Below are 23,628 nucleotides of genomic sequence, written 5' to 3'. Positions count from 1 at the left end.
ATTCAAGGTGAAGTGGCTCATTACCACCTTTCAGTCAGAGGGGGTGCACTCACCTCTCATGAGCACCTCCCATTGGCTAAGTGCAATCCTGCACTCTTTTCCTTTCCTGGTGCCCCCTGTCGACTCTTGCCCTTGTCAGGCAGGTGTTCAGTGACCCAGCCCTCCAGTCAAGTCACACACAGTCTCTATGCATGAACAAACAAAGAGTCCAACAGGGCCTATCACTTCACCCTGATTGATACCTGCAGCCCTGTTTCTGGGCTCAGTTCTCAGCCTCTTCTGGGCCAGCTTTAAGTCCACCCCTGCCCTGCAATGGAGCAGTGTCCCCAGGACTTTAGTGGCGCTGTGATGTCCCCAGCTCTCCACCTGAGTCACTCCTTCACTTTAGTCCCCTTCTGGGGGAGAGGGTAACAAAGTTCAGTGAACAGTTGGCCCTCTCTAAGGTCTTCAGCCCCATCCCTGAGCCCTTTAAACTCCAGCCCTAGCCCTGGGCTTCTAAATTAAACTTGTCCCTTTCCTGGGGTTTGGCCACCCTGCCAATGGCTGGTAGGGGGGACCTGGGCATGCCCTCTACTCCAGGTCCTGACCCAGGGACCCTACAAATAGCAGCCCCCTGCTGCTTCCTTTAACTCCATCTACTGCTGCTATTCCCTGGGTTGCTTCCCACCTAGCCCCTTCCTCCTCACCCATGTCACAGGGTTCTCTGTCTACTCCCTGCTTGAGCAGAGTCTCTCCCAGGCCTCCTCTCCTGGAGAGTCCCACGGTCCTTCCTCACCCTTCTGGTCCCAGCCAGCAACTGACCTGCTCAAACCCCTGCAGCACCTTTAAAGTGAACCTGCTGTGCTCTGATAGGCTTCTTCCCTGTAGCCTTTCTAGGCAGGCCTGGAGGACCCACCTGCACTGCTCCTTTTCCCAGGGCAAGGTGTGGCAGGACTGGAAGGCCTCCAGCATGGGACCTCAAAGGGTCTGGCACACCTGCTCACAGGGGGGAAAGGAAGAGAGGGAGAAAGAAAAGGCATCTGGGGTGGGGTGGTTAGTGGGTTACAGATTGTTGTAATAAACCATAAATCCAGTGTCTCTGTTCAGTTTTAGTATCTGGCAAGGTTGTGAATTGAAGCTTCCAGGCTCATCTTTTGGAGGTGTTGTGCAGGTTTCCTTTGAGAATGAGGCCTGAGAGGTCAGATCTAAAATGATTGCTTTGTGAGAAGTGTTCACTCACATGTGACAGGGTGTTTTTGTCTTTTATCATTTTCCTTGTGAGTTCATGGGAGTGTGGTGATTGTCTGGTTTCACCCACATAGCTGTTGTTGGGGCATTTAGTGCACTAGATGAGGTAATCACATGTTATGATGGGCATGTGTAGGACCAAGAGATCGTGAAAAGTGTGTTGGGGCAAGGTGTTGATCATTATAGCAGTAGAGATATGTTTACAGGTTTTGCATCTGTTGTTCTGGCAGGGCCTGCTTCCACTTTGAGTTAGTGTGTCCTAGTCTGTGGGGAGCTTGCTTCTGATAATGAGCTTGGAGAAAGATTGGGAGGTTGAAGGTCCAGGAAAGATTTCTTTCATGATGTGGTCCCCACTGAATATGCATTATGATTGAGTAATGATATCCCATAGGGGTTCCAGTGCAGGGTGGGAGGTGATAACTCAGGATGTGCAGTCAGAGAGGGGTTAATTTCCAGATTGAAACAGGTTCTTTTGGGTAGCCTCTTCCATGATATCAGGAATGGGTCTGGAAGCTTGCCTGGTTTGGCTATGTGTAACCATTCCCACTCGCTTGGCCCGCTTCACCTGGTTGGCCAAGTCTTCCCCCAATAGCATGGGGATAGGATAATTGCCATAGACTGCAAAAGTCCACATTCCTGACCAGCCTTTGTACTGGACAGGCAGTTGAGCTGTAGGCAAGTCTACAGCTTGTGACATGAAGGGGTAAATTGTCACTTGGGCCTTTGGGTTGATGAATTTGGGGTCTACGAAGGATTGGTGGATAGCTGACACTTGTGCCCCCGTGTCTCTCCACGCAGTAACCTTCTTTCCACCCACTCTCAAATTTTTCCTTCGCTCCAAGGGTATTTGAGAGGCATCCGGGCCTGGGGATTTTTTGGGTGATGGTGGTGTAATGAACTGCACTCGGATGGCGTTCTTTGGACAGTTGGCCTTGATATGTCCCAGTTCGTTACACTTAAAGCATCTTCCATCTGATGGGTCACTGGGTCGAGGTGAGTTACTGGAGACTGGTGAGGTGGAAGAATAGGGCATCTGGGGCTTTACTTGGGTTGTATGTGGGGTCTTTGGCTGTCCTCGGTTGTAGGGTTTATGTTCGGTGTGCCCCCTGGGGTATTCGTTCCCCTTGACAGTAGCTTTCTTGCTTTCTGCCACTTCCATCCATCTGGCTCCAATCTCCCCCGCCTCGGTGAGATTTTTGGGGTTTCCATCTTGTATGTACTGTGTTATGTCCTCAGGAACACCATCCAAGAACTGCTCCATTTGTATGAGGAGGTGCAGTTCTTCCAAGGATTTAACATTGTGTCCTGATATCCAGGCCTCATAATTTTTCCCAACGTAGTAGGCGTGTTTGGGAAATGACACATCTGGTTTCCACTTTTGGGTTCTGAAACGCCAACGGGCATGATTCGGGGTTATCCCCATTCTGTATCTGGCCTTGGTTTGAAAAAGTTTATAGTCATTCATGTTCTCCTTAGGCATTTCAGCTGCCACCTCTGCTAAAGGTCCACTGAGCTGTGGCCTCAATTCTACCATGTATTGGTCTTCAGAGATGCGGTACCCAAGACAAGCTCTTTCAAAATTTTCCAAGAAGGCCTCGGTGTCATCACCTGCCTTGTAGGTGGGAAATTTCCTGTGCTGTGGAACCATAATTGGCAAAGGGTTGTTAGGATTGGCTGGCGCATGCAGCCCAGCTTGCGCTAAGTCCAGTTCATGTTTTCTCTGTTTTTCCTTCTCTTCACTTTCTTTTTGTTGTTTTTCCATTTCTCGGCAGTGGGCCATGTCTTCTTCTTCTTGTTTCCTTCTGTGGGCCACCTCTTCTTCTTCTTGTTTACGTCGGTGGGCCACCTCTTCTTCCTCTAGTTTTCTTTTGTGGGCTTCCTCTTTTGGCTGCTTGTTCTCTTTTGTAGGCTGCCAGTTTGATGCTTTCTTCCTTTTCTTTCAGCTCCACCTCTTTTTGTCTTTTTTCCAGTTGTCGCCTGTGTTCAGCCTCTTTGATTTGTTCTTCTGCCTCCCTTTTTTCCTTGGAAGTCATGGTTCCTGTTTTCTTGTGTTGGGGTGCCCTCCAGTGTTTATCTTCTGAACTGCAGGTTCTCTGTTGCCTCCTGGGGTCTGCCTAGCAACAGTGCCTTTTTCCCTTTCTTCCTCTAGCTAATCTTTTCAATGTAAAGGAAACCAGAAAAACCACTTTATTTGCATGTGTATAGTGCTGGTATTTGACTCCTAATGGGAGTGCTATTGTGTGACAAAAGACCCGTAATAGTCCCTTAATGGTTCCTTGCTTAATATGCAAGCCAAAAACTGCCAGAGAGAGCAGAAAAAAAATTCTCTCTGGTTCCTTTTAAAACCAAACCGTTCCTCTCTGCTTAAAAGCCCCTAGCAGAGAAAAGAAAAATATAATATTCCTACTGGCTTCTGGATTCTATCTTTCCCACAAACGCTGCCACTCATATCATAACCTAGTCCCAGATTTGGACCTTAGCATCCAAAATATGGGGGTTAGCATGAAAACCTCCAAGCTTAGTTACCAGCTTGGACCTGGTAAAGTTGCCACAACCCAAAAAATTACAGTCTTTTGGGGCACTCTGGTCCCCCAAAAAACCTTCCCTGGGGACCCCAAGACCCAAATCCCTTGAGTCTCACAACAACGGGAAATAAACCTTTTCCCTTCCCCCCTCCAGGTGTTCCTGGAGAGATACACAGAAGCAAACTCTGTGAATCTAAACAGAGGGATTTCACCCTCCCCGTTTCCAGCCTTGGAAAACAGAAGTACTGAGAGCTAATCTCTCTTCCCCCCTCACCCAGAGGGAATGCAAAGTCAGGCTAGTAAATCTAACACACACAGATTTCCCCCTGACTTCTTCCTCCCACCAATTCCCTGGTGAGCACAGACTCAATTCCCTGGAGTTCCCCACTAAAGAAAAACTCCAACAGGTCTTAAAAAGAAAGCTTTATGTAAAAAGAAAGAAAAATACATAAGAAATGGTCTCTCTGTATTAAGGTGACAAATACAGGGTCAATTGCTTAAAATAAATATGAATAAACAGCCTTATTAAAAAAGAATACAATTCAAAACACTCCAGTAACTATATTCATGTAAATACAAAAGAAAAAAACAATAACCGCTATTGTATTATGATCTCTGTACTCACAACTTGGAAACAGAAGATTAGAAAGCAGGAAATAGAGAAATCCTTCCCATAGCCGAGAGGGAGATAGGCACAAGACCAAGAACAAAGGACTCACACACAAACTTCCCTCCACCCAGATTTGAAAAAGTCCTGTTTCCTGATTGGTCCTCTGGTCAGGTGTTTCAGATTACTTCTTTCCAGGTGAAAGAGACGTTAACCCTTAGCTATCTGTTTATGACATATCCCATAGGGGTTCCAGTGTGGGGTGGGAGGTGATAACTCAGGGTGTGCAGTCAGAGATGGGTTAATTTTCAGACTGAAACAAGTTCTTTTGGGTAGCCTGTTCCATGATATCATTCTCTGCTTGAGTGTCCTTGTTTGGTGAAAGCAGTTTTAAGTGGATTAAGGTGTATATCCAGGACTTTCTCCTCAGAGAATATTCTGTGGTATCTGAATGCCTGGCTGTAGAGAACAGATTTCATAGTGTATTTGGGTGGTTACTGGATGTGCAAGATTGGTGTGGTGATCCGGGGGTTTCTTGTATAAAGTTGTCTGTAGCGTTCCATTACTGAAGTTGATTGTGGTGTCCAGGAAGTTGATGCTAGTGTGGGAGTGTTCCAGAGAGAGTTTAATGAATGGATGATGGTTGTGGGGGAGGATGAAAATATCACTGATGTATCTCAGGTATCGTTGTTTTCACGGTGCATTTATCCATAAATTCTTTCTTGAGGTGGCCTAAGAAGAGGCTGACATACTAGAGCCGTCCTAATATCCAGGGCTGTTCCCATGGTTTGGACAAAGTGTTTGTTGTTGAATGTAAAATTGTTATGGGTGAAGATGAAAGGGATGAGTTTGGTGATGTGTTTGGGATGGAGAGCTGAGGATTGTCTATTGTCTTGTAGATAGCTGAGGCAGGCAGCAGTACTGTCATTGTGAGGGATGTTGGTGTGTAGGGAGGTGACACCCACGGTGGCAAGGATGGCGTTCTGAAGAAGGTTGTTAACGTTGTGGTATTTATGGAGGAAGTAGGTTGTGTCCTGGAGGAAGCTGGTTCTGTGTGTGGTGAGTGGTTTAAGGAGGGTTTCTATGAGTCCTGATATTGCTTCAGTAAGATTGCTGTGGACAGATATGGTGAGTCTTTCTGGGTTCCCTTGTTTGTGTATCTTGGGAAGCATGTAGAAGGTCCCAGGGTGGGTTCATGTGGTTGAGGTTGTAAAGTTTCTCTTTGAGTCATTGTATTTAGCTGTGACACTCTGAGTCCATTTCCCAGACCTGAAAAGCTCTATGTAAGCTCAAAAGCGTCTCTCTCTCACCAATAGAAGTTGCTACAATAAAAGATATCACCTAACACACCTCGTCTCTCTAATATCTTGGGAACAACGTGGCTACAAGAACGCAGCACACAACATTTTTCCAGCATTTTCCTCACCAGCTCTAGCTACTATCCAGACTGTGTATTTGAAGGTATAACATGCTCATAGCTATAGAATGTGAGCACTGCCAAAGTTACCAAAAGGCCAAGCTCTCATCCTTATCTTCCAGGGAGTTGGTAGATGTCAGCAAATGCACATTTGGTTCGGGAGGTATAAGACCCATGACCATGCTAACATCTTGCGGAAGGAAGTTCCAAACCCAGTGCCAAGAAGGCTTGATTCCCCATAACATGCAAATTGTACCCCAGGACAGTGTCTGGGGAATGCAGCTGTCATACAGAGGAAATCACAGAGAAAGAGGGTCTGTTTCTGAATTCTCAGGTTCCAGAAACTCATGCAGTGTGCAGAGGACCAGGGTGATGTGTTCTCATTGCCTTGTGTTGGCTTCTTTTTCACATTCACCATCAGCTGCAACTAGGGCTGATCCATTACCCATTGAAGTTGATGAGAATCTTTCCAGTGATTTCAGTGAGGTTTGGATCAAGCCCAGGGCATGCATTGTAACAGCCAAGTCTATGGTACTTTCACTGTGCATCACAACAATGGTAGTCTGCAAACATTATTACGCTTGTAGTAACATACAAAATGGGAAATGACTGCCTAGGAAGGAGTACTGTGGAAAGGGATCTGGGGATCATCGTAGACCACAAGCTAAATGTGAGTCAACAGTTCAACACTGTTGCAAAACAAGCAAATATCATTCTTGGATGTATTAGCAGGAGTGTTATAAGCAAGACACAAGAAATAATTCTTCCACTCTACTTTGCACTGACTAGGCCTCAACTGGAGTATTGTGTCCAGTTCTGGGCACCATATTTCAGGAAAGATTAGGACAAATTGGAGAAGTCCAGAAAAGAGCAACAAAAATGATGAAAGGTCTAGAAAACATGACCTATGAGGGAAGATTGAAAAAACTGGGTTTGTTTAGTCTGGAAAAGAGAAGACTGAGAGGGGACACGATAACAGTTTTCAGTTACATAAAATGTTGTAACAAGGAGGAGGGAGAAGAATTGTACTTCTTAACCACTGAGGATAGGACAAGAAGCAATGGGGTTAAATTGCAGCAAGGGTGGTTTAGGTTGGACATTAGGAATAACTTCTTGGCAGGGTGGTTAAGCACTGGAATAAATTGCTTAGGGAGGTTGTAGAATCGCATCACTGGAGATTTTTAAGAGCAGGTTAGACAAACACGTGTCAGGGATAGTCTAGATAATACTTAGTCCTGCCATGAGTGCAAGGGATTGGACCAGACAACCTCATTGTCCCTCCAGTCCTATGATTCTTACACTGTCTGTACAAGGTCAGACTGTATAAACGATATACAGTGTAGGAATAATTTCATTCTCCACTCAAGCACAGCCCTGCATCAGCTGCTTAACGCACACTGCCACCCTATGCAGCAGGAAGTGGAGAAAATGCCATATTCCACTGAAAGGCGCAAGGGAGTGTGTGAGGAGGTTGGATGTATTACCCCAGTGAGAATGTGGCCAGGACACCAGGGTTAACACAACTGGCCTCACCAATAAGTGGTCAGGAGATGGACCTTGATTCTGCTAAGAGTTAAGTCCCCTGCAGCTGACTTTAAGAAGAGAGCAGATGCTAATGGCAGAGAATACAGGCAACATGGCAAACACCTTGCCAGGTGTGGACCCGGGGTGAGATATGATTAGTTAAGGAATAACTCAAGCAGACGGGGATAGAAAGAGAAGAACAAGTCAAAGAAACCCTCATGTCTGAAGACCAGCTTCCAAAGTCTCTTTTTACTCCCATAACAGGACAGCCTGTGCTCTAGAAGTGTTTCTCAAGGACCAGTCCCTGGACTGGCACTGGTCCCAGAGATCTCCCTAACACAGTTTAGGAAGGCAGCAAGCCAGTCCTGGGTTGCAAGAAGATTGAGAACTGCTCTAGAATATCTCCACTTTATTTATGGCTCTGATCAATAGCACAGATAAACAAACTGACAGTGAATAAATAAGGGCAGAAGTGAACAAGCCAGTTAAATAAACCATCTCATATTCTCTGGCTTCAGTATCTTTGGACAGGGCAAACAGGAAACCTCAGCTTTTTTAAAAGCCTGAAGGAGAGTCAGTATCTATCTGTCTATCACTGTGCCCAAACTACAGCACAGTGACAAGTGACTAAACCAGTGACAAGATCCTAGGACATTTTTATCATGACTCTACAGCTGCTAGACCTGAATTCACAACCGTGGCATTACTGTATTTGAATTGGCCTGGCTTAGAAGATTCGAGGATACTCCCTTTATTGTACATTGATTTGATCCAAAGCCCATTGAAGTCAACCGGCAGACTTCAGTGGTTTTGGATCAGACCCTATTTGCAACCATTGGACTCGAACCCATGAACTTCAGATATTCAGGGCTGGCTTATGTCGTGAAGAAGAATGTAATGTGATGGTCTGGTGTAAATGGTCCTGCCCCCTGCTAATGGCCAGTCCCAGAAAGCATAAGACCCTGCAACTTAATAACAGTTCCCATAGTTATCCTGTTAGCTCAAATAACAGAACCTTGTGTTTTTTTGCTGCTGAAAGTCTGTAGTTCACTCCCTGGTGCAAAACTACAGGGTCTGTATATGGAAACACAGAATAGCTACAATTCCTGTAATGTTCATTTATGAGGGTTGCCAGGTTAGTTGGCAGCCATAATGCCTGAGCTCTGATGGCCCAAACTACGCTGCTCTGGATGTAGTACCACCTCTGGCACTGGTTTTTGGTCAGAAGATGAAAAGAAGTCAGTGGAATCCGTGCTCTCAGTCCCTAAGGTGCTCTGAATCCCCATAATTTGCAATTCCTCAGGCCCCAAACCTACAGATACTTTACCTAAACAATCCCCTTTATACACACTGAATCATGTAGGCTTTGAAGCTTGGGTTTCTCTGTAGTCTGAATACACAGCCAGGCAGTAGCGGATTGTGAAATTGGAATGTGTCCAATACCTGGGGCCTAATCATGCACATTAGGCAAAATCCCCATCGAATCCAAAGAGAGGCTTGCCTCAGTAAGGAACACAGCATCAGGTTCCATAGCTTAATTTTTATTTCTTGTGTGTTAATATATCTGCCACTCATCGTGCAGGAGCCTGTATAGCGCACTTCAAATAGTTTCATATCTCTTTCGCACAGCTGCTGTTTGTCTTAACTATCAGTAGAATGCATACATTTCTAAATCAACAGAGGGAGCTAGCACTTCAAAGCTGGGCTGTCAGCAAAGAACAAAACTCATTGGCTAAGTTCCCTTTGCAGAGGGGGAGAGAGAGAGAGAGAGATGCCTTCCAAATCTCCCATCCCAACAGAGGGAGGACAGCAAATCTCTGCTGCTCTGGAGTTCCTCTATTCTGCTGTGGCACAGATACCCAGCACAAGCAGCAACCTTCTTAATCAGTGTGGATGTTACCAGGTGAGAATTTTCTGAATACTTTGTTTCAACTTTGCAGGAGGTCAGACTAGATATGGAGTTGGTAACCTTTCAGAAGTGTTGTGCTGATTCTTCATTTATTCACTCTAATTTAAGGTTTTGTGTGCCAGTAATACATTTTAATGGTTTTAGAAGGTCTCTTTCTATAAGTCTATAATATGTAACTAAACTATTGTTGTACATAACGTAAATAAGGTTTTTAAAATGTTTAAGAAGCTTCATTTAAACTTAAATTAAAATGCAGAGCCCCCCGGACCAGTGGCCAAGACCTGGGCAGTGTGAGTGCCACTGAAAATCAGCTCGCGTGCCGCCTTTGACACGCGTGCCATAGGTTGCCTACCCCTGGACTAGATGATCATACTGATCCCTGCTGGCCTTAGAATCGATGGATCTATTAAACTGCCACTCGGGAGGCTGTCAGTTTATGCTGTAATTATGATTTTGTTACTTGTGCTGATCTTCCTCTTTGTACTAGGTATTTCTGTCTGATTTCTTATCAGAAAACACTAACCAAGAGATCTAAACTCAAGTCCACGGGCAAGTGGTATTGTGTACGAGCATTATGATCTCTCTACCTGAGCGAAACGATTGGATTAGAAGTAGGAGTTGTTGCCATATTGGGCTATTGTTTTATTAGAGGCTTTTAAGAAAGAAAAAGTTTTAAAACAGGAGAATCCAATGGAAAATGTTAGAGTCTAGACTGCTTTGCAATACAGTGCTCCAGTGAGTGGCGTTTTTACCAGTCCAAGTGTACCTCTATGCCAGTTTGCTCCAGTTGTCTAATTCAATTTGTATTTCAGTTAGAAACAGAGCCGTGTTTGCTGGCTGGGGCGTGCAGCCTGAAATCAAGAGATGCTTGGGGAACGCAGGGTTTACTATGTCAGATTCCCAGAAACAAAAGATCCTTATGAAGCCCTTTAGTCCCTTGTGTATATGTTACAGGTTTTTTTAGGATTCAACTCCAATCCAGAGGCAAAGGTGAAAACCACTGGTGGTGCATGAACTACTGGCTCAGAGGGGCTAGCCTCTAGTCCTGCCCCTTCTGCCCGAGTCCCCACCCCTTCCATACCCACCGCTGGAGCCCAGAGCCATCCCCCTACCATGGCCACTGGCCCCTTCCCCAGCCCAGCCCCAGAGCACTGGGAGGGCAGGCAGCATGGCCCTAGCTTCCCCTATAGCAGCACTCCCCAGCCCCGGAGCACCGGGTAGGTGGACAGCGTGGCCCCAACCCCAGAGTGCCGGGAGGGCAGGCAGTGTAACCCCAGCCCCTCCCGCAGCCCCAGAAGGGCAAGCAGTGTGGCCCCAGCTCTGGAGCACCGGGTGGCCAAGTAGCACAGCCCCAGCCCCAGAGTGCCCAGAAGGCAGGTGGCCGGCCCAGTCCTGGAGCACCCAGAGGATGGGCGGTGCCGCACCGGGGAAAACGAGCAGCAGAGCTGGGACGGGAAGGAGGACTAGTGGGGTGGAATGTGGACCATGCTTGAAAAAATCTTCCAACACTAGAAGTAAATATTAGAATAAAAACAGACACAGTTAAAAGACAATGCCATGAAGAGTAAGCTTCTCATTTACCAAACATGCTTAAAAAATAGAAAACAAGGTTAAGCAGAAGTTTGGGGAGGCTCAGCCTTCCCCAGCCTATGATACCAGACACCCATGGTGAAAACACTCCTAGAGCCTGATCCAAAGCCCATTGCAGTCATTGGAAATACCCCCATTGGCTTCAGTTGGCTGTGAATCAGGTCGCAAGAGAGTGACATGAGTGGCAAAATGGCAGTAGATCTTCTTCTTCTATGTTACATCCCTTTCCTCTGGCCTTTGTCTGTCTTGCTCATTAGATGGTAAGGTCTTGGCAGTATGGACTATCTGTTACTCTCTATTTGAGCAACTTTTGAGCAATAGGGATATGTTCTTGGATGATCCCTAGGCACTACCGTAATAAACACGGATTATTAACACGAAGAAATAATGGTCCAAGCAGGCTTCTGATAGCACGGGAGTGCTTAGTTATAATTCTATGTGTGGTGCATGAAGCAAAGCTTGTGACTAGGTGATAGAGGTTTGAGATCCTTTGTGGGAGAAGGTAGGATATAAATATAAGGTCACCATATTATCCCTTATTTTCCTTGAACTACTTTTACATCATGGTCAGTGGAGGAAGATTGGAACAGAACAGTGAACGCAAGAGATACGGGTTTTATTCCTGGCTCTACTACACACGTCAGGCTGATGGGCATGTGAACCTGGATAGAATGAAACTGATGCCCTCTGGATAGTGGACAAATAATTTCTCACCTCCCTGTGCCTGAGTTCCCACCTCTGTGGAATGAGGGTAACAATTCCTCCTACCTCAAAGGAGTGTCGTGAGAGTAAATGTCTTGGAAGCGCTTTGATCCTCCAGAGGAAGGTGCTGTAGAAATGCAAAGTATTAAGAATATTGGACTTTTAACACAATAGACTGCGCTGCAGAGCCTTCTGATACACTCCATGATAACGTTCATTATCCCCATCTTACAGGCTCTCTGTCACAGATCTACAGGAGGTGCTTCGTCTCTGACCTTTGAATAGCCCCTCTGGGAGCATCCCACTCATAGGGTATGTCTGCATTGCAGTCAGAAGGTGCAAATGCAGCATGTATACACACATCTGAGCTAGTTTTAATCTAGCTAGTTCAAAGCTAGCTTGAGTAACAATAGCAGTGAAGCTGCAGCAGCTCAGTCAGTGGCATGGGCCAGCCCTGGATATGTATCTGAGTAAGTAACTCAGAAGTGTCTACACATGCTCCAATCACAAAGCTAACTAGGGTGTATCTACATGTGCTGCTATCACACTTCCCAATTGCTTTGCAAACATACCCTTAATCCTAGTCCTGGGCCTTCACTTTTTACAAGGGGAAGCCCTGTGTCCCAGCTATTCTAAAATTGGGGCCTTAGCTCCAACAATCCTGTTTCTCAACATATCTCTTTCAGCCTGTCCAGATAAACCTGGACCCCCACTGAAAACTTACCCTTTTGGGAGCTATGCAACCAGCAGATGGCTGCAGTGACACAGGACAGCCTTCTCAAAAATGAGACGTCATCTATTAGTCACCTGGAATACAGTATTTAGGGTCATTAGGTTAGAATGATAATGCAAGGCCTACAGACTCACGTGCATGCTGGAAGCATGACCTGCCTGTCTTGCTCAGACATCCACGATTGCATCCCTGCCCTGGTACGGCAGGATCTTCCATTCTATGATCTCAAGTCCTAGTCATGCTGTTTTCACATGTCCTGCTCCCCGTGGCCAATAGTTGTTAAAAATCAGTGGTCTGATGGTTGGCCTCCATTGCATCCACAAGGGAGCTGCATTCACAGGCTGTTTGCAGTGCTGTTGTAGCATGCTGGTCCCAGGATATTAGAGACAAGGTGGGTGAGGTCATATCTTTAATTGGACCAGCTTCTGTTGGTGAAAGAAAAGCTTTTGAGATACACAGAGCCCTTCTTCAGGTCGTGACTCGCACCCAATCACTGCCTTCCTTTATCCACGATCCCTGAAAGGAAATTAACCCATTCATACAAGTGGTAACAATACAGAGGGTAACAATACAAAAGTGAATGGGGGGAAACTGAGCCATATGTGTTCTTCCTAGAAAGAATATGGATATTTTCCATATTCTCCACTCACTCCAAGACTGAATTATCCAAACACCTAATATGTCAAAGAAAAGAAAGGGAGAGAGAGAGAAGGAAAAGGAGAGCGGGGAGGAGGGGAATCTAGATCAACCGTTAACATCGCTTTTAAGCCAAATCAGAATCAAGAACACCAACTCCTACATGTGTGATTGAATATCGCAGTTAGACACTCTTGCGTGCTTGTCTTATAGACCATTCTACTTTTTTGCTGCTTTAATTTTCTCGTATGAAGCGGAGAAAAGAGAATGAAGCTCCTTTTACTTTTAGATTGGTTTAGATTTTAGATCAAAACTTTTCTTTTGGGTTCTTGAGAGCAGCAACTTCTGACACAACTGATGCAATGAATAAAGATGAAAAAACCCAGCCCTCCTCTACACCACAGTGGGGCACCTGTGCACACGCTGTTCCTCAGCAATAAAAGCTACTCAAACAATGTGATAAGCTTGCAAAACCATTTTATTTACATGGTAATATTCCGATGATTGCTTTTTTGCAGGTGTAAAAAGTTTATCTCAGACTCACAAGCCTGTTTGGGTAGCAGTTATTGCAGAGTAAAGATTTATGCAATCAGTAAATACTGGTTTTCAGTGAGTATATATTTACCTTGCATGTTGCGAGCCTCAGTACTCCATGTAGCAGCCTGCTTGTTCAGGCGAGCTCCCTGAGGGGGTGATGTCTGCTCCTTCCCTGCCTGGATGCATCAGAAGTTTTGGACTCCAGTACAGGACATGGCACTGGCTCTGTGGAGAATAGGAGTAAATGCCTGCAGAAATGGAATGCACAGCCCTGTGCAAAGCCAGGGTAAATGGGCCTTGCTCTGGGGTTGTGGGGGGAAGGGCTGCGAGTGGAGTATCAGCAGAGATGGGCTACGGACACAACTGGAGCCTATGGCTGGGATTTCCATTGACTCTTAATGAGTGTTGTGTGCCCAGCTCCCCTTTGACAATAGGTTTCAGTAGTAGTCAAGAACCACAGTGCTCTGTCTATGCAATTATTACAATGTTGGGCCACCCTTGATTAGGGACTTCCCATTGTGCCAAATTATGTGGTCGTTTCAAAATGGGAACTAATATAAACCTCTGGAGCTGGGTAGGAAATTCCAAGATCTCGAAAACTGTTGTCATTCCAAATCAGGATGAAAAGTCAAAATACCATTTTTTTTCACATAATGGAAGGTCAGGTCAACACTGAACTTCAACTGCCTGAGTAGCTGCATTGCATCATGGGAGTTCTAGTTTGAGTTACACATACCCCTATTTTTCTTCTATAGGCAGAGCTCCCCAGCTAGAATTTATTTCCCATGATGCACCCTGATGGGATCATCCATCATGGGGGGGGAGACTGCTGTGCATCATGGGATATGCAGTGCAGCCATGGAGCCTAACTCATTGAGGAGAGTGGGGGCATAATGCACTTGAACTTAAACTCCCAGGAGGCACTGCAACAGCTCTAGAAGAAAAAGGTTAATGTAGAATTGCCCCAAAATAAAATGTTTGCATTTGATTGGACAAAGGAATGCTTCAGTTTGAGTTGGCCCATCCTGAAACAAGACATTTTATTTTGGTTTTCCTAATGGAACATTGAAAAATTCTGGCAAAATTGAAATTTTCCCACAGAAATTTGCAAAGGACAGAATGAAATCAGCTATGCAGCTCTTATTACTACAGACAAGAGTCCAATTACCTATGCAACTCACTGAAAAATATACCTTGATTGGCTTCTTTCTATTCTCTAAATAACAATGGGAAAGACAAGGAAAATCTAATGTATATTATTCCTTCAAATGAACAAATCTGATGGGAACTCCAGCTGTGCCAAAAATTAATTCCACCTTTGAATAAAAGATTTAGGGTCTGATTTTCAGAAGTACCAAGCAGCCAAACTCTTGCTGGAGTCAATAGGAGCAATGCATACTCAGTACCTCTGAAAATCGGGTCTTTATTGTCCACCTTTATTTGAAAATAAAATATTGATTGGATTAATAATAAAAAAATCCCTTCAGCATCCATTAGTTCATTAATCCCCTCTCTCTTTCTGACTTCAGTTGTGGTCAATTTTCCTTTGCAGCATCCAAAACTGACTAAGAACCTTTTACCAAGCTGCGTGAAAAAATATTCATAATTTCATTTGGATTTTGTGACTCAACAATTTCAGTCTTTGTGAAACTCTCACAAAATGGATGATTTGATACTAGACCCTGCACAAATTAAGGGCCATTTCCGCAGTCAGAGTAAATCACATAGTCCTTTTGACTTTGGTGGAGCAAGGCCAGTTTACACCAGGTGAGGATTTGGGTGTGAATATTTGTAAGGTGCTACTGTCCAGTTCACACCGGAGATAGGGGCCTTTAAGAATGTAATGGTGTGCTCCATTCATGTACAATTCATACCACATGATTTTTGACTACGCTTGATGGAGTTTGCACCCAGGGCCAGCTCCAGGCACCAGCTTATCAAGCAGGTGCTTGGGGCGGCAACTCCGGAGTGGGGTGGCACTTTAAAGTATTCGGTGGCAATTCGGCGGAGGCCCCTCACTCCCGCTTGGAGTGAAGGACTTCCTGCTAAATTGCCGCATATCCTGATCATGGCGATTTTTTTTTATTTTGGCTGCTTGGGGTGGCAAAATCCCTCGAGCTGGCCCTGTTTGCACCTCTTGGTTTTCACTTCAACTACTAGAGGTGAAATATGGCCAAAACCAACTAATTCAGCCTACTTTGGCATCAGAACTTTGCAACTCCAATGAGTTTCATGTGGTTTTCACCCCAAACCATCATTTGACCCTGGCTTACTTGAAGTGAAACTCTGCAGTTTTAATGACTTTCAGGAAATTATTTTGGTTAGCTGCCCTATTGGCCCATTCAGTCACAATACTACTGACTCCAGTGGAGTTGAACCTGCTTACTCCAGTAGTGCATTTGGTCCATTTCACTGTCCAGCAAGCTACTCCAGTTTATGGTCTAATTCAGTGAGCCAAAGGAAGATGGAAAAGTGTTCATCAGGGAAGAAAACACTCATCACCCCCAGAAAATTCTGTTTGTTTAATTTTGCTAGAAGAGATTAACTAATCTCTCTCTTTCCTTTGCAGGCATTTCCAGACTCTCTACATGACTGAACAGAAGAACTTATGGTAGGGCCCTGAAGACCCAGATCCTACTCATTTCCCTGCATATTTCTGGGCTCTCTTTCTGATTCCAGCATGAGCAAGACAGAAGATCTTAACATGGTCCTTCCTTTTCCATTCAATAAGAATTTGAGTTTAGAGCGAGGCGTCCTCACACATATCACAGGTTATTGCAGAAACACAACTGACCTTACTGTCTTTCTAGTTACCTCATATAGCTTAGAAACCATCCTAGGCATCATGGGAAATGTTTGCCTGATTAGTGTCATAGTCAGGCAGAAGGAGAGGACCAATGTCACCAGCATACTCATTACCAACTTGATAGTCTCTGACTTGTTCATGAGCATCGTCTGCCTGCCTTTCACCATCGTCTACACCCTGATGGACTACTGGATATTTGGTGAAGTCATGTGCAAAATGACTTCCTTCATCCAGTGTACTTCTGTGAGTGTGTCAATTCTCTCTCTTGTCCTCATTGGTCTGGAAAGACACCAGCTCATCATAAACCCAACTGGTTGGAGGCCAAGCATCCCCCAAGCCTATCTAGGGATTGTAGTCATTTGGACATTAGCTTGCCTCATGTCTCTGCCCTTTCTGATGACCTCCATCTTGACACATGACTTGTACAGGCAGTTCTCCTATATTACGGATTCTTCTGCCGACAAGGCCATATGCATGGACTTATGGCCATCTGACCAGCACCGACTCATCTACACCACCACCTTGCTGCTGTTCCAGTACTGCATCCCGCTTTTCGTCATCCTGGTTTGCTACCTGCGTATCTATTTACGCCTGCAGAAGAGAAAGGACATGTTTGAGAAGAGTGCATACAATGGCCGGGTGGTTCAGCTGAGGAGGATAAACATTTTATTAGTATCCATGGTGATCGCCTTTGCTGTTTGCTGGTTACCATTGCACGTTTTCAATAGCATTGAGGACTGGGATTACAAAGCCATTTCCCCTTGCCACCACAACCTGATCTTCTCATTGTGCCATCTAGTAGCCATGGCTTCCACCTGTGTCAACCCTGTTATCTATGGGTTCCTAAACAATAATTTCAAAAACGAAGTGAAGTTGCTGATACTGAGCTGCCAGCATAATTCATCTAGCTACCAGGGAACAGCTTCTGAAGTCTTCACTGAAGAGACTTCAGGAAGGTTATTATACATGGATGCTAAAAGCAACAGATGGCTCCATAGTCTGACTCCAACATATACACCATAGCTTGCTGCTGTCCAATTTTTGGAAGAACAGTCATTGACTGCAAGGAAAGATAATCAGTATAGATAAGTGAGGAAGATCAAAGGAGATACTATGTTGTATGTATCGATGAGGTGGCACAGCTCTGAAAACAGACTTCACGCAAACATGACATAGGCACAAGAAGTTGCTTTGTTTCTAACTACTTAATAGACATCTATGGTTGCACACGGACAGCAGAGTCATCAATTAAACTGCACACCGTTATCACTGAGGATAGAACCCAGGAATTCCAACTCAAACACTTGAGTTAGTGGAAATTCTCCTCTGTCAGTATTAGTAGGATACTTACATGCTATAGGCTGAGCACTAAGTTTACGAACAGAATTACAAGATGGTTGCCTGCAATAGCAGGGAACTGGACTCAGTGACCAGGAGGTTCCTTCCAGCCCTAGGTCCATTACCAACCCTCTCTCACTTACTATTAGGTAACACTCATCTTCTCAGCTGATGGGGTACACAGTAGTTCATATCCAGTAGATCTGTGACACATCTGTAACTACTCACATACAGATACTGGGGGTGGCAGTTCAACCTACCCATGCAGCATGAGGATACAACCATGAACCTGTCACTTCAAAACCCCCACAGGCTTCTACTGCTTGAGCTTCAAGGAAATCTCTGTTCATGCCAGGGCTTCTCGTGTACCCTCTTTTGGCCAGCTTCTTGATGGCAATATTCCAGAAAACTACACCACATGGCACACTAACCTAGCACAAACCAGAACCATGGTTCACTAACAAGGTGCATCGAGACCTAGCGCCATCTATGGATGACAGACAACAGTTGGAGGTGTTACTCTATTCGTTGCCTCTGTTACTCCTCTCAGAGACTATGCAGATCACTTCCCTTTTCAGATGATGCAAAACCAACAATCTCAGATTTACATGGGAACTTGGTCAGATTGACTTGACTGTCCTTCTCCTAAGCCTCTATGCTACTAAAGGTACAGTCACAAATGCTGGTGCTTTAAGATGTTTGCATCATTGGAGTCTTTGACAGATCTCAGATGGGGGACTGAGGTGAAACTTAGCCAGTGTCACACCCGTTCTTTGTTTAGCATCTCACTCTGCTCACAGGATCTCTCATGTGGAAGGACCAAATGGCTGGGGAGAAAAGCTTCTGATATAGAAATGCCAGCTGTAATGAGCCATGACACTTCCAGAGAAGTGAAGCACATTTTGAAAATAGGCACCAAGACTTCAGTTTTCCTCAAGAAGAGAAAGGACCTTGATGGAAGGAGTGATGCCAAAACTGTGAAAAGTCTATGGAAGAGCAATGAAAATACATGAAGGAGATTGAGTCACACACATTAAATCCAAGCCACATGTAAATCAAGTGGGTTGTCAATTGTGTCATGGAAGCGAGCTTTGTGCTTTCTCATGTCAGTGATATTTTTTACCCTTTGTCTGGGCAACTTACCTGCAAACCATAAGAAACATAATACTCATTCTTCATTAGAAAAGAACAGTACATCATACTTCTGGAGTCTAAGTTATTCTCTTTATCAAGACATTGCTCTGCAGATACTGCTGGGAAACCAAGAACCGGGTACTGACAAGATGAAAGCCAATATTAGGCACTGCTGAAAGTAAAAGGCAAATCAGAAAGGAGACCAATACTTTCATATAAAAGATACTAGGTCAATTTAAAAGACCTATATGGGGTCATGTTTTGTCATGACTTGACATCCTGTGAAATCTCATCCAAGTCAATGGGCTTGCACATGGTGGAAGGTATTCAGTGCAGAGTCCTAGAAATACAATAGCTAGGTAGATACCTCCCTAGACAAAGCGGTAGGTCCGGGCAGAATTTGACCCATGCATGTTTTCCCTCAGACCACAGCATGTGGGACAGATTTTGTGACTGCAGTGTACCTGTAGCCATGTCAGTCCAGGGTATTAGGGAGACAAGGTGGGTGAGGTCATAGCTTTGGTGGGACCAACTTCTGTTGGTGATAGAGACAAGTTCTGGAGCCACAGAACTCTTCTCCAGGTCAGATTTTGTGAAGACAGGAGCTAAACTATCTCATGCTACAAAATAGCAAGATCCATTAATATCCAGTGGGCTAGATCCTCAGGTGATGTAAATGGGAGCAGCCCATTGAGTTCAATGGAGCCAAGTTACGTCAGCTGAGAATCTCACTCATTGACGTCAGTGGAAGTTGAGGATGCTCCTCACCTTACGGGATTAGCCCCCAAATTCTTAACCATGCCTGAACTATCTGTCTGGCGGCAGCTATCCTTTCGATTCCATTCAGAATTCTGCGTGCTGCAGTCAGATGATCTGTGCATGATTTCATTTTGTATCTTTACCTATTGATCTGGCAATCTGTGAAAGACATACATTTCTGCTCCTTCCCGATGAGCTTTCTGCAATATTCTTCTGATGTAAGTTGACATGACAATGAGGGGAATTTGTTTCTTTTGATTAGCGTGTAGAAGATGCCACTTCTGGGCTAGAGGTTGAGTCCACTAGAAGACTTGGTACCCTTATAAACCAAGTGGGCTCTAGGCCACATCCCTAGATCAACCTCGGTACAGTAACTGAAACCAGAATGGTCCTATCAATCAGTGCTGAGAAGCACAAAATATATTCATTCTGACTGATCTCCTTGACTTACCGGAACTTTGCATAAACTGTGTTTTATTCAAGGGCTTAAGTGGGATTTGAGTAGTGGACTGGGCTTCTTCCTAGAGGTGAGTTTCTCCCAATTAGCCTTGAGTAATTCTGCTTCTTTCCTGCACTTGTTAGAATCCTAATATTTAATTAACAGCTGCATGTCAAGCTCTGATCACACATCAGCACAGAAGATATCTGATCTGTAACCGTTTGTAAATAGGTGATCTTGTGCTCACCAGTCTGTTAAAGGGAACACCACAATTAGTCATGGAAGTTTTGCTACCAAGCAGAGTGCATGTACATAAGGCTTGTGTTTGTCACTGATTAGCATGAAAAGCTCCAAGAACATAATGCTAAGTGAAGCCTATTTGACAGAGAACTTATTATATGGCTGTAACTGTGATACATCAGCTCAGCTATTTACATTGTACAGTATCATCAAGTTCAAGCTGTATTCTTAATGGGTGGAGTTAGCTGTTGGGTCTGATTCTCCTTTGCCCTGCACTTTGTTCAATCATTTACACCTGTGAGTGCAAAGCGTATGCAAAGGCTAACAGATTAGAGGGAGTAGCACAAGCCATGCTAACACACACTGGCTTTGTCCCACTCTAGTGGATAGATGAAGCATAGAGGTCTATGAGTCTGCTCTGAGCTAATGGACTTGGACTCAGATTCTCAAATGTATTTAGGCTCCTAGCTTCCTTGGTCCTTTAGCTCAGCCAGTAGCAGGGAATGCTTTTTGCTGCAGATGTCCTGGGTTCAGTTCTCAAAACCACCCTCTTGGGGTGTCATTACAGTAGTGTTTTAACTGACTCTGCACAGGTGTAAATGACTAATGAGGTTCAGGGTAATGGAGCATGGGGCCCTATTATGTTTGCTGAGTATTCTAGTGATGCTTTGGGAAATTATTACCAGCTTTATTACTGTGAGAATGGGGATGACGTGTGTACATGCCTTACTAAGTAACCATGAGCTATTATTGTCACCATTGTCCATCCTGTCCCTTGCCCCATTTGTCATTTTATGGCCCCGCTTATTGTGACACAATGAATATAAATAGTAAGCCCTTCAAGGAAAGGATAATATCTTTACATGTGTCTGAGAGATGCCTGGCACACTTTGGGGACCCCAAAATAACAAATAAAATAATAAGATTGGCTAAATCCCTTGCTCTCTGTGTGCCTCAGTTTGTCCATCTGTAAAAAGAGGATAATACTACTTACTTCATTAGCTTTTTGCTGCAGATGTCCTGGATTCAGTTCTCAAAACCACCCTCTTGGGGTGTCATTACAGTAGTGTTTTAACTGACTCTGCACAGGTGTAAATGACTAATGAGGTTCAGGGTAATGGAGCATGGGGCCCTATTATGTTTGCTGAGTATTCTAGTGATGCTTTGGGAAATTATTACCAGCTTTATTACTGTGAGAATGGGGATGACGTGTGTACATGCCTTACTAAGTAACCATGAGCTATTATTGTCACCATTGTCCATCCTGTCCCTTGCCCCATTTGTCATTTTATGGCCCCGCTTATTGTGACACAATGAATATAAATAGTAAGCCCTTCAAGGAAAGGATAATATCTTTACATGTGTCTGAGAGATGCCTGGCACACTTTGGGGACCCCAAAATAACAAATAAAATAATAAGATTGGCTAAATCCCTTGCTCTCTGTGTGCCTCAGTTTGTCCATCTGTAAAAAGAGGATAATACTACTTACTTCATTAGCTTAATTAGTGACAAACACCTGACTTGAGATCCTTGTATTAGTTAAGGGGGAATGTTATATATGGAAAGTGCCATTCACGTGCAGAGTATTCTGACTGATTCATTATAGCTAACTGCAAACAGTGTGCTTGACGCTGTATGAGACACCTCAGAAGGATGGTCCCTGCACCATCTCTGCAGTCTAGTGTCCCACTGCTAATGCTGGAAAAGTGGGAGTATCAGCTATTCAAAAGGTTTGCACACAGTGGCACTGACACAGATCACAGGCTGCTGGCTTCATCAAGGCCTTAATAGAAAATCAGTGAGGGGAGAAGCTAAGTAAGTTCAGGGGAAGAATACACCCAAAAGTCAGGGTGCTGGAACAGGTGGATGTGCCAGGGGGGAACTCACCAGTGTGCCCCCTCCATCCAAGAGGCAAACGCTATTTGCTGCTGTTGTGGTTTTCCAGCAGTGTGCAGCTTGCGTGGCCCAGGTTCTCTCTCAAGTTCAGTCCCTAGTAACAAGAGTCCAGTCAAAAGATCATCTAAACAAACGGTTCTTTTACTCCTGTTCAGCCTGCCATCTGGGCTCAGTTCTCAGCTCTTTCTGGGCTACCTTTAGGTCCTCCCCTGCCCTGCTACAGAGTACCAACTCCATGGCTGCTTTCCCTGACGTCCCTCTCGCAGTCCATCGCTTGCTGAAGTTCCCTTCTCTTCACCTTACTTGTGGGCCTCACCTGTTCTTCTTTGTTTCTTTAGCTGAGCACTGCCCCACTGCCCTCTGGACACTCTTTATCTTCCCAGATTTTCACTGCTTCCCCTCCCAGGGGACTCTAGCAGCTTCTCCCAGAGGCTTTTCTACAACTCCTGCCTTTGGGCCTCCTTCAGGAGCCCAGCCTACTCCCTGTTAGTTCTTCTCCTTTTACTGAGTGCTCGCAACCCTTTCTATGAGGCCCAGGTGTTCATCAGACTATGACCTGACCCTGCTAGTCCCGCCTCCTCAGGCTGGGAGGCAGCTAATTATGGCACAATGGGCCTGACTCCATTTTCCCTTCAGGGGGCTGGTCACCTTGTGGCCAGGAGGAATAGGCAAAGGTAGCTGTAAGTCGCTTTTCTGACTTTTCAGAACCTGCAGTAGCTCAGGCTCGGTTCAGTCCTCAGTGCAACTTAGAGCAGCCTTAGGGTTGCTACGTTGCATCTAGCTGCTTATGGCTGTTGGGGTCATTCTAGCAGCCAGGGATTGCCACATCTTGAGCACTCACCCCTATTCTGCTACACCAGCCAAGCAGTGTAATCCTCTGGGAGCCTGTGAAACTGGTAGCACAAAGAGGTTTGAAATCTATCCTAGGATGGTCATCTGAACCTCTTTGAGCCTCATGATGTGTCTGTGCTACTTCTTCTGGCTCTGTCTGGATCCTGGGAGCACAGAAATAGCCGTGACCCAAATTTTATTGAATGTTTTGTTTCTGGTTGTGCCTGAAGGGCTGGTGAAATTTTAGCCTGGTCTGTTTATCCCAACTAAGTCACCCATCCCTATTTGAAATACAACAAGGTGCTTCTAAAGGACTGCAGAGCCAAGCTGTCAATGGTTCTTGCTTCTTACAATGACACTGAGGAAGCCAGTGGCAGAGCTGTCTTGCCATGGATAGACCCTTGCAACTGCTGGGTAGCCTCTTGCCTACAGGCACTATGTCATCACTGTAGGCTGGTGGGAGTAATGTCAGAATGGGATCCAATCAGCATCTGCAATGTAATGCCATCTCCAGCGGCACTATGTTCCAGAGTTTGCAATTTCAAGAGGGACCTAGCATGGTCCTTACTGCAGGTAGGTAACTGGCAGAGATGGAAAATGAGGGGCTGTCTGATGGCTTTTAATGCCATGATACACACTTTGGGTTGGAGGAGGAGCAATGGGTTCTATACCAATAGTACATACCTGAATTCAGGGCATGCTAGGTGAGCACAGACCAAAGCAGAGTTGTTAGGATGCTCGTGTGCTCACCCATGCCACTCCCATGACCAGTGTGGT

General features: G+C 45.1%; 1 protein-coding gene across 1 annotated transcript; it reads left to right on the top strand.

Annotated features, from left to right (window-relative positions):
• Positions 1–9,103: 9,103 nt before the first annotated feature.
• LOC115655498 (neuropeptide Y receptor type 4-like) lies at positions 9,104–21,045 on the top strand. The gene is given in 3 exon segments (XM_030571005.1): positions 9,104–9,203; positions 15,977–17,194; positions 17,196–21,045. Coding segments are annotated over 2 exon segments (1,128 nt in total). The 5' UTR covers positions 9,104–9,203; positions 15,977–16,087; the 3' UTR covers positions 17,217–21,045.
• Positions 21,046–23,628: the final 2,583 nt, after the last annotated feature.

This window comes from Gopherus evgoodei, chromosome 7 (assembly GCF_007399415.2).
Source record: "Gopherus evgoodei ecotype Sinaloan lineage chromosome 7, rGopEvg1_v1.p, whole genome shotgun sequence".
Classification (NCBI taxonomy): Eukaryota; Metazoa; Chordata; order Testudines; family Testudinidae; genus Gopherus; species Gopherus evgoodei.
Note: the sequence above shows the minus strand (reverse complement) of the source record. Positions and strands in the feature narration are given on the sequence as shown.